At 35.7% G+C, this 15256-nt stretch overlaps 1 protein-coding gene across 7 annotated transcripts in view; it reads left to right on the top strand.

Moving 5' to 3' along the window:
- The window catches only part of LOC105489328 (zinc finger protein 407), a 508962-nt gene that overhangs the window by 280000 nt on the left and 213706 nt on the right, over nt 1-15256 (top strand). For 6 of the 7 annotated variants that reach the window (XM_071085176.1, XM_011754065.3, XM_011754066.3 and 3 more), the window contains one exon: nt 2666-2786. In XM_071085176.1, coding sequence (XP_070941277.1) covers nt 2666-2786 — 121 coding nt within the window. Of the gene's footprint in view, nt 1-2665; nt 2818-15256 lie in introns of all 7 variants that reach the window. The other variant, XM_011754069.3, reaches the window with a different exon arrangement.

Below are 15256 nucleotides of genomic sequence, written 5' to 3'. Positions count from 1 at the left end.
TGTAAGTCATTTCAGTACAATTGAGCTGTCTATAGCAATTTAAGTCATTTGACCAGAGGTTTAGAGACTGAGAACAAAGAGTTATTCAAGCAGACCTTGGGTGACCACTTGAATAGGGTACTATAGATGGGATTTATCTTAAAGACAAAAGGCTGAAAGAGACAAAAATCCCTTTCAATTCAGATTTTTACTCTGCTTGGTATATAGTCTTTAAAAAAAAATAAGTCAAATATTTCCTGGTAGGATCTGTTAAGTGATATCTTTATGTCATATTCAGTAACTATGCAAAACCATGAATTATTTTATGTTTGCTAGCTGTTCATCTTTTTCCTGGTTATGAGCTCTTGATGAGAAGCATTTGTGTGCTTCTTTCATCTTTGGCAGAGACTTGTTGACAATTATCAGTGTTTAGGCAGTTCTGTCATCATAATGATAAAAGCCACTGGCTATTGAGAACTCTGTGTTAAGTATACTCTTTCCGTATTTTTTGTTGTCTTTAATCCTCACAATCACCCTGCATGTTTGGTGGTATTATTCTCTTGATCTTGTTCAAAGGGTCTAACAGGTAGCAAGTGAAATGTGGCAAAACTAGGATCAGAATTGAAGTCCATCTGGCTTCATCTAACTACTGTGCTGCAATAAGAGAGAAAATACCACCAAATGGGTTGTATATGGATTCAGTTAAATGTTACTACAATTATGTGTAAGCAGTATAAATAGACATAGAATGTAGGGCAAACTTCTAAACGTTCTAATTTTCAGGACAGATATGGTTTTGTTGATAGCCGAACTGATAGAGAGTAATTTTAAAGTAAGATATTTTACTCCTCATTTTCTAAGTAAGTCAGTATACTCATACAGCAATCACAAAAACATGGAAAGTAAGAAATAACAAGTAGAGTTATTGAACGTATGTAAAATTAATCCATCTTATATGTAAAATTTGCCAGGAAAAATGTTGAGAACAATATTACTATAGATTTTTTTTTTTCCGTGAGTAGGGGAGTGAGGTTTTTTCTAAATCATTACTGTCTGATACAAATGTAATGTGATGTATACATGTATAATATTGTTTCCTGGTAGCTGTATATTTAAAAAAAAGAAAACGTAACAGGTGTAAACATTTTTACAACAGTTAATTTAACCAAATTCAAATTATTATAATTTCTACATCAAATCAATGTAACATTATTAACAATATTTTTGTTATAATCTTTGTACTGCGATTTTGAAATTTGGTATTTTACAATTTAGAACATCTCAATTCAGAGGCTAAATTTTCATCTGAAATATATGGTCTATATTTAGATTTGATAAAAGTTACACTTCAAAAAGTAGATTCACATTCCCAAGCTGTTCCAACCATATTTAAACATTTTTTCAATAGCTCAGTCGAGTATCAGTTTTTACATTTAAATTTACATTAATTAAAATTAAATATCCTTGTTTTCAGTGCCTACCAGCCAATGCAGCTACTGGAATTAAAAGCTGATAAGACTTGATGATTCTTTGAATGTGTGTGGGATGGGGAGGAATTATTTAAAGGAGAAGGAGGTGTCAAATGAAGGAAGGAAATACTTTGTTGAAGATACCAGTATGCTATTTCACTATCTTCCTGTCCTTGGCAAGCCATGAACTTCTCATGGGTAGAACGGTTACATTTTATAAGCACGTTCACACACACACACATAGTCAAGCATCACATAACCTTTTGGTCAATGACAGACCACATACACAATGGTGGTCCCATGAGGTTATAACGCTGTCTTTTTACTGTACCTTTTCTGTGTTTAGATGTGTTTAGATACACAGATACTTATTATTGTGTTACAGTTGCCTACAGTATTTAGTACAGTAGCATGCTGTACAGGTTTGTAGCCCAGGAGGAATAGGCTACACCATCTAGGTAGGTGTGTAGTAGGCTGTGCCATCTAGGTTTGTATAAGTGCATGCAGGATATTCTCACTACAATGCAATTGCCTAATCATACGTTGCTTAGAACCTGTCCCTGCCATTAAGTGCTGCGTAGCTATGTCTGTCTGTCTGTTTAACTATGTCTGTCTGTCTATTTATGTGTCTGTTATATCTACACAGGGTTGGTATATTTTAATGTGGTATTAAATATTCTAAATATTTCTTTGGGGCCTCTTTTTACTCAGCTTAATACAGTGGTATTTTTTGTTGCTTCTGACACTTTTTAAAGTGGTGCCTATTTATAGCTTGATTTTATTTATTTTTCTTCATATCTAATGTTAAGATTTTACTCAGTTTTAAATTATATATTCACGGTATATCTCTGTTATATGCCTATCCTTGGTTTTAACCTAAGATTTTTTTAATGGCTCTGATGTAACATGGTTTATTAAACCATTATAAATACAGTGCTGAACCATCCATAGAATTTAGATTCCTGTTTATGTAAAATGAACCTTAACCATATAATCTATACTTTGCTGACGTTCTAATATAGAAACAAAAATCAATGATATCTTCTAATTTTCTCACTCTGAGAATAAATATTCAAATGTCCTAAATGTGTGGAGTCCATTGAATCATATTCTTGGCATTTCATGGAAATAAGTGTTTTTTAAATTGTCAATGCCAGGTTTATTCCTTCATTTCCAGTTACTATTATTCATCTATAATATTTCTTGATATATTACAGGAGAAAAACCTTTCAAATGCGATGAGTGTAACTTTGCCTCCACAACTCAGTCCCATTTGACTCGGCACAAACGTGTACACACTGGAGAAAAGCCCTACAGATGCCCCTGGTGTGACTACAGGTAATGACTCATCACTGAGCAGTCAAATCAGGTGGGCCGCCATGATGGATTAAAAGCCTGTTCAATCCCAATTAGAAGTATAGTTTTTCTAATCACCATGAATCCATATATTAGGTTGGGAGCTAATTACCTAATTTTAGTGACTTTTAAAAATAAACTATATTTTAAAGTGGTTTTAGGTTCACAATAAAATGGAGAGGATGGTCCAGAAATGGGTCGTGTATCCCTTACCCCACACATGTAGAGCCTCTTCCGTTATCAACATTCTGCAGCAGGCGGTCCATGCGTTACAGCTGATGAACCTGCATTGACATTTTTCTCACCCAGAGTCTATACTTTCAATTGGGATTCACTCTGGATGGTGAACATTCTGTGGGTTTCGACAAATTTATGACATGTCTCTGCTATTATAATATCATGCATAATTTAGTTACTGTTTAAAAAATATAACATTCTTTTCCATTTTCTATAATCTTAACATTTAGATTTTATACTTTTATCTTACAACTGCTTTTCCACTGATTTTATTGCATTTCTCAAAGTAAGAAAACCATTTTAATTAATCAGTTATTCAACCCATTTATGATATCTTGTCTAGACTAAAGCACTCATTTATGGCAATGAAGATGATACAAGAAATTATCCTGCCTTTAAGGATATAGCATAAAAAGTGACTCAATATTTATAAGTAATTATAATACAGATTTGAATGGGAAAAGAGAGAGGCCAGGGGAGTACATAAAGAAGGATTATGTTGAACCCAGGTGAAGTTCTCACAGAGGAGACAGCATCTCAGCCATGGCATAAAAAATGGTAAAATTATTTCCAGGACCCAATCCACGTGCGTTCTGAAAGGATGAGGAGGGGTTGACACCTCGTAGCGTGTTACTGCTGAAGGCATCTTGGAGCTCATGGATGTTCAGTGCACTCACTTGCATCCACAGTGGCCGAGTGATGTCTGCCAGGTCGCAGAGTTACTTAGTGGCGGCAGCGAAGCCTTGGTGCGGAAGAGTATGAGATAGACTCAGGCAATGCTAATTCGTCCTCTCAAGTACTTGATAAGGTATGTGTAGAGAGGCATAGTGGAAGATCAGGTGGAGCGTAGAGCTTGCAGCCAGGTCACATTGTGCCTGAAGCCTGCAAAAGTGAGATTGGACCCCATGTGGTGGTCTGTGGGACCCCACATAGTTTGCAGGCAGCTGAATGACATCTGTCTTAAGAAGCCTCACCTCAATGATGAGAGCCTTCCTTATCCTGAAGCTGAAGATCTCCATTGTGCTCAACCCACATGATGACATGAAATTGAGGGTGTGTCTTTAAATGCAGCCCACTTTTGTTGACTATTATGTATGCTAAGCCTGAAACCTTTAAAAAGTTAGGTTTTTGTGTTCCTGTGGATCTAGCCTATGCATTTAGCAAATATATTGCCATAATTTCTATTATCAGCCACATTATTGCATTAAGTTTTATGTGAAAGGTCATCATATAGTACAGAGATATTACAGATATATTTCATTCATTAATTATTCATTCATTCAACATTTTATGAGTTCTGTCTTCGCTTAACACTGGATTGGTGTTTCTTGGAAATTTGGTAAAATGGTGATCTAATTAGAGGTAGACATAGAAATTCTATGGTGCTTATAATATGGGTTCTTTAAAAAACAAACATTATTAAATGTTCTTTTTCCTTATTAAAGAGATCATGTAGTAGTTGAAGTTCCTGTAAAACACAGAAAAGCAATTAGAAAATTATAAGAATTTCCTTTCATTTTCCCCCTTACCTCTTAGGATTCTACCCAGTCAGTTTTACTGTATGCATGAGGTTCTTACTGCTGTTGTCGGTGGGGAATTATTTTGTTTCAGTATATATATTTTTTTATACTTAAAAAATTATAAATACCTTGCCATGTGAATAATTATTCTCCTACATAACTACTTTATAGTCTTCAAACTTTTATTTTTAAGCAGTAGGATTCTGATTTCAAACAAGATTATATATAAAATTCCACAAATAAAACAGAGAAAAGCGTTACCCACTTATAAGTAGATTTAATCATTAAAAATCTGTATTTACTTATTGTAACATTAAACATAGCACAAGACTGTTTTGACAAGCCACACATTTTTAAATAGGAGGAATTGTTGATAACAATTGCCAGTTAGCTGCAGCATCCAGTTTCTGTGTTTGGTATAAGCACAGCACAAGGGTGTCATGAGGAGTGCAAGCCGTGTGGAGAACCTGGGCTCAGCACTGCTTAGCTGTGGGGCCGTGGTCAAACTATTGAGTGAAATGCCACTTTCTCGTTTGTAAATTGTGGGTTCTTAGTGGACCAGCCTCGTAGGATTATGGTGAATATTAGGTGAGAAGCACTTTGAAGTCACTTAGCCAGAGTCTGGCAGGTCAGTCACTTGCTGAACGTTCGCCCTGGTTCTCACTGTCATCTCAGGGAATGTTTTGTCATGGTTTCAGGTTTTCCCTCACCTTTGCATCTCAGGAGACTGCTCAACAAGTTAATGCAGGAGTGTCAATGTCCTGAAGGTCTTCAGTGTGTTACAATGTTGTTGTTAATACATGCCAATATGCTTTTTTTAAAAAACAGTTTTTGAAGTAGTTAAAAACTTATTAAATCCAAAATCAATTGTTGGATAATTGCTGAGAATACTTAACAGTTTCAAAATGCCTAGTTTTTAAACTACTGTTTTGAAATGAAATTTTAATCTGCACATGGCCCCAAGTTACATTGATGCACAATAATGAATTTATTAAGGTTTTGGACACAATAAGCCATTTTCGGGCTTTTACCCTGAAAATGCTTATGCCTAAATCTTTGTGCATGTTCCAGATTTTTTAAAATGCATTTCGAAAAGCACAATTTAAGGCTTTTGATAGTATGGCTGGAAAGGTGGTGATTTTTTTTCTTCTGATCAGTACTGTGCTTTGGTAGATTCATTTATCCATACAAGTATTTTACAGTATTTCAGGTTTTCTTGGTTTGAAAATATATTACACTTTTTACTAAGGTTGAGATCATATTACTCATCCCTTATTCAAGTTATCTCCCTGAAATAACCTCGCTTCTGTTTAGGACTGCATTTGAGCCAGCTGGATCCCATCCATGTTATACCTCTGTCAGGTACTACATTTAAAAGGATGGTGTTTTCTAAGTGTATTGTTACTGTTCTATAAATAAAAGACTTAAACAACATTGAAATCCAGTGATAGCTACCAAATTTCCCTTTGAAATGCTTAATATGCATTATAAAAGAGTAATTTTTAACCTTTATTTAAAACTTTTGAATAATTGATTATTAATGAAAGTAAATGGTTTGAACACTTTCTGTTCCTGGGACGGCTTCGCCATTCTGCGTACCTGTGAATAGGCTTCTTTTACTAGAGAACAAAAGGGAAGTTCACCTTGACCAGAAGTATAAAAAATTCGCAAAAGTTTGAATCACTTCTGACGTGAGAGAATATGAATGAAATATGGTTAGAACAGGTATCTTTACTTTCTTGTTGATGAAAAAAAGATTTAAAAATGAACAGATAGTTAAGATTCCAAATACTGTTTTTGTTGCATATGATAATAGGAACAGGATCCCGTATTTACCTCACATAAATGTATTCTTTCACAGCATAAATAAATTTGAATATGTTATATTTTCATAGATTTAATAAGTCTTTAAGATGATCACATATTTCCTAAGAAGAAAATTATTTAATTTATTTTCGTATGTATCTCACTGGTTTATTTTCATAATATTTTACTGCTCAAAATATGTAACTTCTACTTTTAAGTTTTTATTTGTGTAATATCAATAGATAAAAATTATTCCTGTGGAGTATTCCTGTATTTGCCATTATTAACACTTAATTTACAGGCAGCTTACCATCATTAGAAACTGAAATATTATTTAAATTTCATTTGAAAATGTATTTCTCATTTTATAAGTTGAACATTAGTGGAGAAATACTAGTAGTTATAATTATTCATGAAAAACACAAATATAGATTTGTTTACAAAAGAACTTTATAATTGGTCTTTTGAACCTGAGGCTATTTTTCAAGTTTGCATTATTAATTTAGGCAATGACATCTCATTCTATTTAAATGTAAACATGTACCCCCTTCATTAGCTTTTACTGTCTAAAATATCCAGAAGTCTAATCCATTACAAATCACTGTATTCAATCATTACTCCAAAACTTTTTTGCCATTTATTACTATTCATTATAATTTCAAAACACAAATTAGAGTCATAGCACACTGGTCCAGAATATTATTTCTGTAGCAAATTCTTTAGATTTGTTTCTGCATTAAAATGAAAAAAAATAACATTTTTCTGTGTTTTTATTTTTCTTTGTTACATATCACCTCTGTATTAATGAGAATGAAATAGAAAAAAATTTAGTGTGTTAAAGTAAGTAAACTTTGGAATAGCATAAAATTGCTACTTTCCGAACATAGGGTTTTTAAATATTGAACTATGTTCTGTTTCACTCATCACACTGGCTTCCACATCAGAGTGGATGTGTTTCACTTTAGTGGCCTCAGTTGGGATTTTGTTTATGTGAAACTTATCTTCCCATTGGCTTCCATTTCTTCTCTATGATTTATACGGGATATGTAATAAATGCATGTGAAACAGTAAAGCACTGAGAAGTCATGAAAAGTAACATAGAAATACTACCTGTAGTATAAAAATATTAAGGGTAATGCTACATTGCACTTTAAATGATAATTTAGTAAATTGCAGAAAACTGAAATGTCAAGCCAGACTCTGACGGTTTTATCATCTGCATATTGTGTCTCTATTATTGAAATTGGGATAGCATCAGTGCTCCTTAAGTCTAGTTTTGGCCAGAGTGTTCCTTAACTGTGTCACTTCCTTAGTACTTCTAACCTTACATACTCTTTTTAAATTTTTTTTAACTTTCTACATTTTTCTCTATTTTTCTTCTTTATTCATTACTTGACATCGTAACCCTGAGTAGAAAGTCTGTATCTCGTGGAGCAGAAGAACGGAATCTGCAGTCCCTGCCTCATACTGAAGATTTACCTCGTCATTTTGCTAAATTTGTTGGAAATACACTTCGGGTGTTTTCCCCCCTACTTATGGCTGATCTAGCTCTTAACCAGTGTTAATGACTTCTGCAAAATAGTTTTTGATCTCAAGAGGATTTTTTTTCTTTTTTGGGTGAGGGGAAGTCAAAAGATACTTGAAGTAACGTCATAACAGATAGTGATGCTCAACTAGGAATGTGCCTACATTTTGGAATAGTCTCCAGTATCTCTTTGATTTCATATCTAAACATTTTGTTGAGTATTTCTAATCAAATGTCTCAAGTTCTTACACGTGTGACTGACGCAGGGCAAATTTGCTGTTCTTTACCACCATTTGATATATGTATTGACATCCTTGAAAATTTTTGCCAAACATACTTTAAATTTAATAGAATTTTGTCTGAACTTTGCATATTGCTGGAAGTATTTTAAAGGAAGTTTTAAGATGCAATGACAAAAAAATTGTATTTATAATTTTTATTTCTCCTGAAAGTTGAGTTTAATGTTTTAAACATATATTTATCTAAATATCTCAGTTATAAAACATGTTTTTCATGTCATAGATAATAGTATACATTTCTATACAATTTTCTTGTATAAGCACTTTATGTTGATAATGCATAGCTAAGTAATAAGGCAAGCCTTCTTAGGTATTGTGGCATTAAGAATTCAGTATACAATGGGATTCATTGTTCTGTTCTGCCACTTGTTTCAGCAGCATCCTGAGTTAGGGCGACTCACTCCACAGGGAATAATTTTCTTCTTTTGGATAATCTCTTCAGAGACTTTCCGTTTTCCTTTTGCTTCCTGTGCAGGCTCATAGGCTGTACCAGAAGAAGCAGTGGATAGAACCAATGTAGTTTTGCCCCTGAGTAAAGACAATGAGAAAAAATAGATCTTTATCTCTGTAGCAGTATATTTACCGAGAAAAGTGAAATTATGTATACCAAAATGAACAGTACACAATTTTCCAAAGAATCGGAGGTTGCATTTATTTCTTTTGGGTAAATTTGAAGTTCTTAAAGAATAAAGGGATCCCATAAAAATAATCAAAATGAAAATGTCTAGAATTAATATTAGATATACTTGAGATTTGAAGTAGTTTGATCAATGCTGCAAACCTGGTTTGATCAGAACAGACTGTAAGTTAAAACTATTTTTGTCATTTAAAGTACCCGTCAACACGTTTTCATTATGTCATTTATCTCAAGTCTATATATCTTTATATTTTACTCTATTGTAACTGCCAATCTAGTTGATGGAATAAAAATACAAATGTCCCAGGCTGAAAGATTACTTTGAAAGCCTAAAATTCCACTTCCTTTCCAAACTTTGCTTAGACTAATAACGATTCCAAGGCCTTCTTCAAATTGCGATGAATTTCTGGAAGACAAATGTGTCCACTGAACTATCTGTGCAGTGCTTGTTCCTGGTCGCATCACCCCTTCCTGCTCCTCACCTGCACACAGTTCAGCCAGCCACAGGTAGATGTCAGTGTGGTGGCTGGTTTGCGAAGCTGTTTGGCCCTGGCAAGCATAAAGAGTGCTTTGAAAGGTTCTCCTAGCTTGTGTCGTGATGACACTTGATGCCGGTGTACTTTCTTTCACTCGGAGTAGAAGCTCCTGGCAAGTTTAGGCGGGATTTTTTTGAGGGGTTCACCAACACAATAAAATGAATGTCGTCTTAATTGTATCGTCTTTTCAGACATTCTGTAATGAAGTGTGAAAGTTGTACCATGTATTAATCTATTCTTCCTTTTTTCAGACAGTTCTTTGCAGCAGAACTTGAGTTCTTCCTGAATGAAATATTTCCTATTTTTCTTTGCCCATTTCATTGGTGAATTTTATCTCATCAGTTCTAATTTTTCATTTGGTTTTGTATTTTCTGTAATGTTTTTTATCTAGTGTTACTTTCATATTCAGCTTGCTTTATTCATGATTTTCTTTCTTGCCCTCTAACACACAAGCACCTAGGCTTTTTACAATTTTTGTTTCAGCCTAGGAGGCTCTGTGCTAATATAGCACAAGCATTTGCACTAGGCCTTTAGTTTTTTTAATCTAAAAAAAAAAAAACACACACACACACAAAAAAAACCTCATTTAAGTAAAAGATCTTACAAACTTGAAAACAAATAGATTCCAGAACATTAAAAATTATACATTGGTTCACATGTCTTTAAAAGAAAAAGAATCAGAGCTCTTACTTTTTGTTTATCAGTTACAAATAAGTTGCTTTGTTTGTTGATGTAGCTTAAACAGGCATTGAGATCACAGATTAATTAGAAGAGTCATTTTGAACACAAAGTGACCATACATTCCCTCTGCTATCTCTTTAAGTAGAATCCAGATAAACATGTTTATTAAACCTGCTGTTGTTGAATCCCAAATCCAGTCATTATAAAAGGACCAAAGCTATCTTTGGGGATGGTCTTTCTACAAGGAATTACTATGGACAGTCCCTTGGGTAGTAGTTAGATATATCTGTATATATTGGGAAGAAAGAAAGGCCTTAGAGATGAAAAAAAATAGAAAATTTTTTGGGCAATAGTCTCTTGCATAATAAGTTATTCCTTAGACACTAGAGCTATTATCACACAACAAAACACTTTACTATGTAACTATCTGTGTCTTCTAGCAATAGAAGCTCTTACAGTGTAGCTTATTAGGAAAACTCTAATCTCCAGGAGGAGCTGACAGAAGTCAGAGTATCACCTATGCATCCCTACAGTGTGGAGTGGATGAAGCCTCAGTTGTGGATCTGAGAGAAAATAACACAATTTTTGCAAGTACTAATAGTAGAAAATAACACAACAGAATAACTTTGGAGTACATAAAAGTTTGACCAGTTTTCACTAATTCGGTCAGAATGCTAAGATACTAGTTATTTCATTTTATTTTCAGCTTCTTTGTTTCCACGTATTCTGAAATATTGCCTGCCTGGAGCCTGTAGAAAAAATGTGAAGGAAAGACAGAAAGACAAACTTGGAACATTTGGAAAATGGTGATGCCGTCGGTTTTGTGAAGCAGAGGAAGTCAGAGCAGCTTATGTATCAGCGTATCTGACTCATTGCGCTCCCTTTAGGCATGAGACGCTGCCTTCTGTGTGGTAGCATTTACTGTGTATATTTTGGCTTGTCCTTAATAATTTCTTCAAGACAATATTATATTTTTTATAAATTTTACATCTTTATCTTCTTAATTAGGGAATGTAACACAAATTTTTTGTTGGATTTTTTTCCTATTCATATTATTTTCCTACTTAACTATATTTATGAGAAGTTCTAGAAAAAGAACTACTTCTGAGGTTTTGTTTTGTTTTGGTAAAACAATGTTACGCTGTTGCTAACTGCAGAACTGCAGGTGAGCAATAATTCAAATAAACTAGAATTTGTTATTTAATGACATAACCTGATACTTTTCTCTATGGAGAATTTTAACCTAATTTGATCTTCCGTCTTACTCTTTAAACTTTAATCTCTTATTTTTAATTATTTTGGTCTGAATCTTTCTAAACAAACTAGTCCTCATTTTGTATCTTTAATATCGGCTAGGGCACCATTTGGAGATCTCTGCATAGGTCTTGAGTATATGTTCATTAATTTGACATGGTATTTTTCAATACATTTTGTTTCTTCATCTTAAATTACAACTTTTAACACATACATGAAATGTCATAAAACAAGAATTTTTCCATTGAGAGAATACATACATTTCAAATTTTGTGCTTAAATATGGAAATTAATATTTTGGATTGAATTATTTGGGGGAAAAGTGGTTGACATTTGAATTTCATAAATGTGTTCCAATCTAAAAACCTCAGATATCTTCGTGTTAAAAGTAAGACTATGTTCCATTCTGGACTCCCAAATTACACTTTTCCTTTGATTTCAAGTTCTCTTTTTCACACGGACAAGCCTGGATTGTAGGTCCCGTGAGATTCTGTGGTAAAAGACGGCAGGAAGTCTGTGTGGGTTGCTCTCCACTGTCCGTGCTGGATGGTCTGTTTTCCTCCAAAAGCAGGAGGGAGACAGTGCAGGATGCTGAGCGGGAAAGTGACATAGTCACACTTAACTTTGCAAAATCACCTGTGCAGGACAAATAATGAGTCAGAGAGGGATCCAACAGGAGACGGGAGACCATTTAAAAGACAACTGCAAAGGTACAGGCAGAAAATCACCTGAAGCTAATGCTGTGATGGAAGGGCAGAGAGTGGCAGGTTATGGGAGGGAGAACCAGTGGACCTCTGGGCCCAGTGAATGCATTGAGGGGAGGGTGACAGAGAGCCACACGCCATCCTTCAGGTGTGCTGGCCAGGGCTGCTGGGTGAGTGACCGTGCCAGTCAGGGCGGTCCTCTCTCCTGGAGGGGGATATCCTTTAGGAAAAGGATGGTCTGGGATGAGCTGCCCATGTGATGTCCAAATGAAACCAAGTCAATAGGTGCAAAGTTCAGTACTAATCTATGTGGAACTTGATGTGATTGATGTTTTCCTTGGAAAATGTGGAAAATGAAACAAGCAGAGAGGCAAATAGCCTGTATGAGAGACAGAGAAGCAGGCTCACGGACAGGGGAGGGACCTCCAGGAAAGAGAGGTGCATGCACCAAGCAAAGAGTGGGCAGCGTGCCAGGTGTTGAGTGAAATAGGAGAGTGCAGCCTGCCAGCCACGGTCACTAAGAGTCTCAGGTTCTCTTGGGAAGACCAGTTTTAGTAAAGTGGTGAGAACAGAAAACAGGTAAGTGGACAGAAGTGCAGAAATGATAAGCTTGCCTGTTGCCTTGTGTTCACAGAAACTGCCTTGAGGCTGCTCTGTGAAAACACTGGGCTAGAGGGAAAGACAGAGAGTGGCAGCTGAGGGCAGGTAGACGGATGCATACTGTCTTTGTGTTGGCATTCATCGTTCACTTAAAATCACTTTCTGAAATTTACTTAAATGTGTATATGTCCATTGAAACAGTGAAGCTGAAAACTGCATCATTCGCGATGGCTAGTACAGTGTATACATGATTAGGGTTGGTGAAGCAGGGGCCACTGCTAATAGTTAGATCCTCTGAGGACTTCTGGGAACACTCCGAGTTGAGCCAGTGCCTCGCTGTTGTCCTGTGTGTCCTCTCTCTGCACATGGAGAACTGTGGCTTCAGGCCTTCCCTGTCATTTCATGTGGCTACGATAACTTTCCCACCTTTTGGGGTTACTGCATGGCACCACTTTTTATCTTCATTGTGGCTGGAGTTTTGAATCCAGAAAACAGGAACGATGTAATGGTATAATCTGTCTCCTCCACACCTATACACCCCACAAGTTGGGGTTTTATTTGCCCCATATGGAGAATTCTTACAAGAGCCTATGTCGCTTCAGCTATGTTTCACTAATTTAACAAGTTGCTTGCTGCTAGCTAACGATTTAGTGTAATCATGTAACACACACTCACTTTAAATACAGTCTTTTAAAGTGTGACGTCTTTTCTGTGACTTATTTTACACAGTTTTTGCTCTTGTCTCAGGTTTTTCTAAGATCAGTAAGTCTAACAGGACACTCTAATGACATCATAAGCCAATTGAAGAGCACCCAGTCATTTCTCTTGATGACACCTGACTCCTCCTGACTCCTGCATGTGTTTACAGCCATTCAATTTGTTTTCACCTATCTTTTGTTCAGCTTATTCCGAGTAGTTATGAGCATCATGTTACATTTTTACCAAGCACAAACTTAATTCTATGTTTTCTGTGTTCTTATGTGCTAAAATTTCTATTGAAGACTGTTTTAAATTGTTCCCTACCTTCTTCAGATTACCATTGTTTTCTAGAAATATGTAATTCTCTTCGAGTGTGTCCTACAAGAGGAATGTGATAATAAGGATCCTGGTGGTGAAGTTAGTGTGTGTATAATGTGAACAGGGAAGGCAGACATATCACCCTGTAGGCTGAGATAGGGAACGTGATTTGTTTCCATGACTTAGGGTGCATTATAACTGCTGAGTATTGGTGTCAGTTGTATTAAACCACTAAAAAGTGGAAATAAGTCATATATATGGCCCTACAGGTTGATGGATGCTATTTTTGCATTCACTAGCATTTTGTATGGGTTTCCTTTGATTCTATTGGAATTTTAGCTGCTTCATTTCATTATGAATTATGATTACCACAAGATTGTTATGGCTGCATCTCCATTTTAGGTTTTAGATTGTTTTTCAACCTTAAAACTAACGATGTATTTCCCTTTGCAAATTGAGGTAGTTCTGTTTTGTACATCTTCTCTCAAACTTGTGGCACCATTTTTGCAAGTACAAATAAAGATGGTAGAAATAGTCACCACAGTGCTCCTAAAGTAGGTTACTTCTAGCATCGGTGACAGTGTTTTGTTACATTGTGAGGAAGCCTCTCTGTACTAGGCTAGTGTAGCATTTCGAAGATAGAGAGACCCGGAAGACTCAGAGTGGAAGTGGCTGTGATGAGCAAGTGTGTCATCTGGAACCATCCTCCCAGTCCCAAGGGCCCATGTGCCCACGCCTGAGAAATATATGGACAATATCAGCATATATATATTTTTAATTACATGTTCCTTCCAATTAATGATTTCTGTGTGGCCTTTGAAAAATGATGTTATTAATGTAATGATTATACAATCCAGCTCTTCTTGAGTTATGTGTATGTACTTGTTTTTAACTACACATGCACACACATATATTATTACCTTCCTTGCATCTCTTTTTAACAAAACAATCTTTTAAAACACTATGTCTTCATGTAAAAAACAGTCAACACAAGGTTTCAGTTTTATTTTTAAGGTTTTGTTTTTTTATTTTTTTTGTTTTTTTTTAGTTTAAAAGTGGAATATATGTTTTCCTTAGCTGTAAAAGCACAATCAAGGCAACATGATAAGTGAGTCAGTGTTGTAAAAGTAAAACTAATTTTGCCTTCACTCACATGAGCTATAGAAGGAGGAAGCTTTATTGTCCCTGGGAAGGTGATAAGGCAGAGTAATTGTATATTATACTGTCCTGGAACATCTGCCTGAAGACTGTTGGAGCAATTCATCTATCATGGACGATACAGCATGTTTTGTCTTTTTGCTTTAACCCGTCCCCACTGCTGGCCTGCGCGAAGGTTTTGATAGGGACTGCGCCTGGGCCGGGGCTCACATTAATCAGTCCCCTTGTTCAACACTCCAGCTGACATAATTACAACCTGCGCACAGCAGTTATTCAAGTCGAGTCCTTGTCACTCGTGGTGCGAAACTACACAGCTCAGATCCCGGAGGAGATTGCCTTATCACACAGAACAAGGGCTCGCAGGAGTCGAAGAGAATAGAAATGGGAAAATGTCTTCCGGGAGTACTATATATTCCTTTAAAATAAGACGTTTGAGAGACTTACAAGGGACAAAGGGAAGCATTGTGTGCAGGGACTG

This window comes from Macaca nemestrina, chromosome 19, assembly GCF_043159975.1.
Source record: "Macaca nemestrina isolate mMacNem1 chromosome 19, mMacNem.hap1, whole genome shotgun sequence".
In the NCBI taxonomy this organism is placed as follows: Eukaryota; Metazoa; Chordata; class Mammalia; order Primates; family Cercopithecidae; genus Macaca; species Macaca nemestrina.
This window is presented reverse-complemented; position numbering and strand designations above follow the sequence as displayed.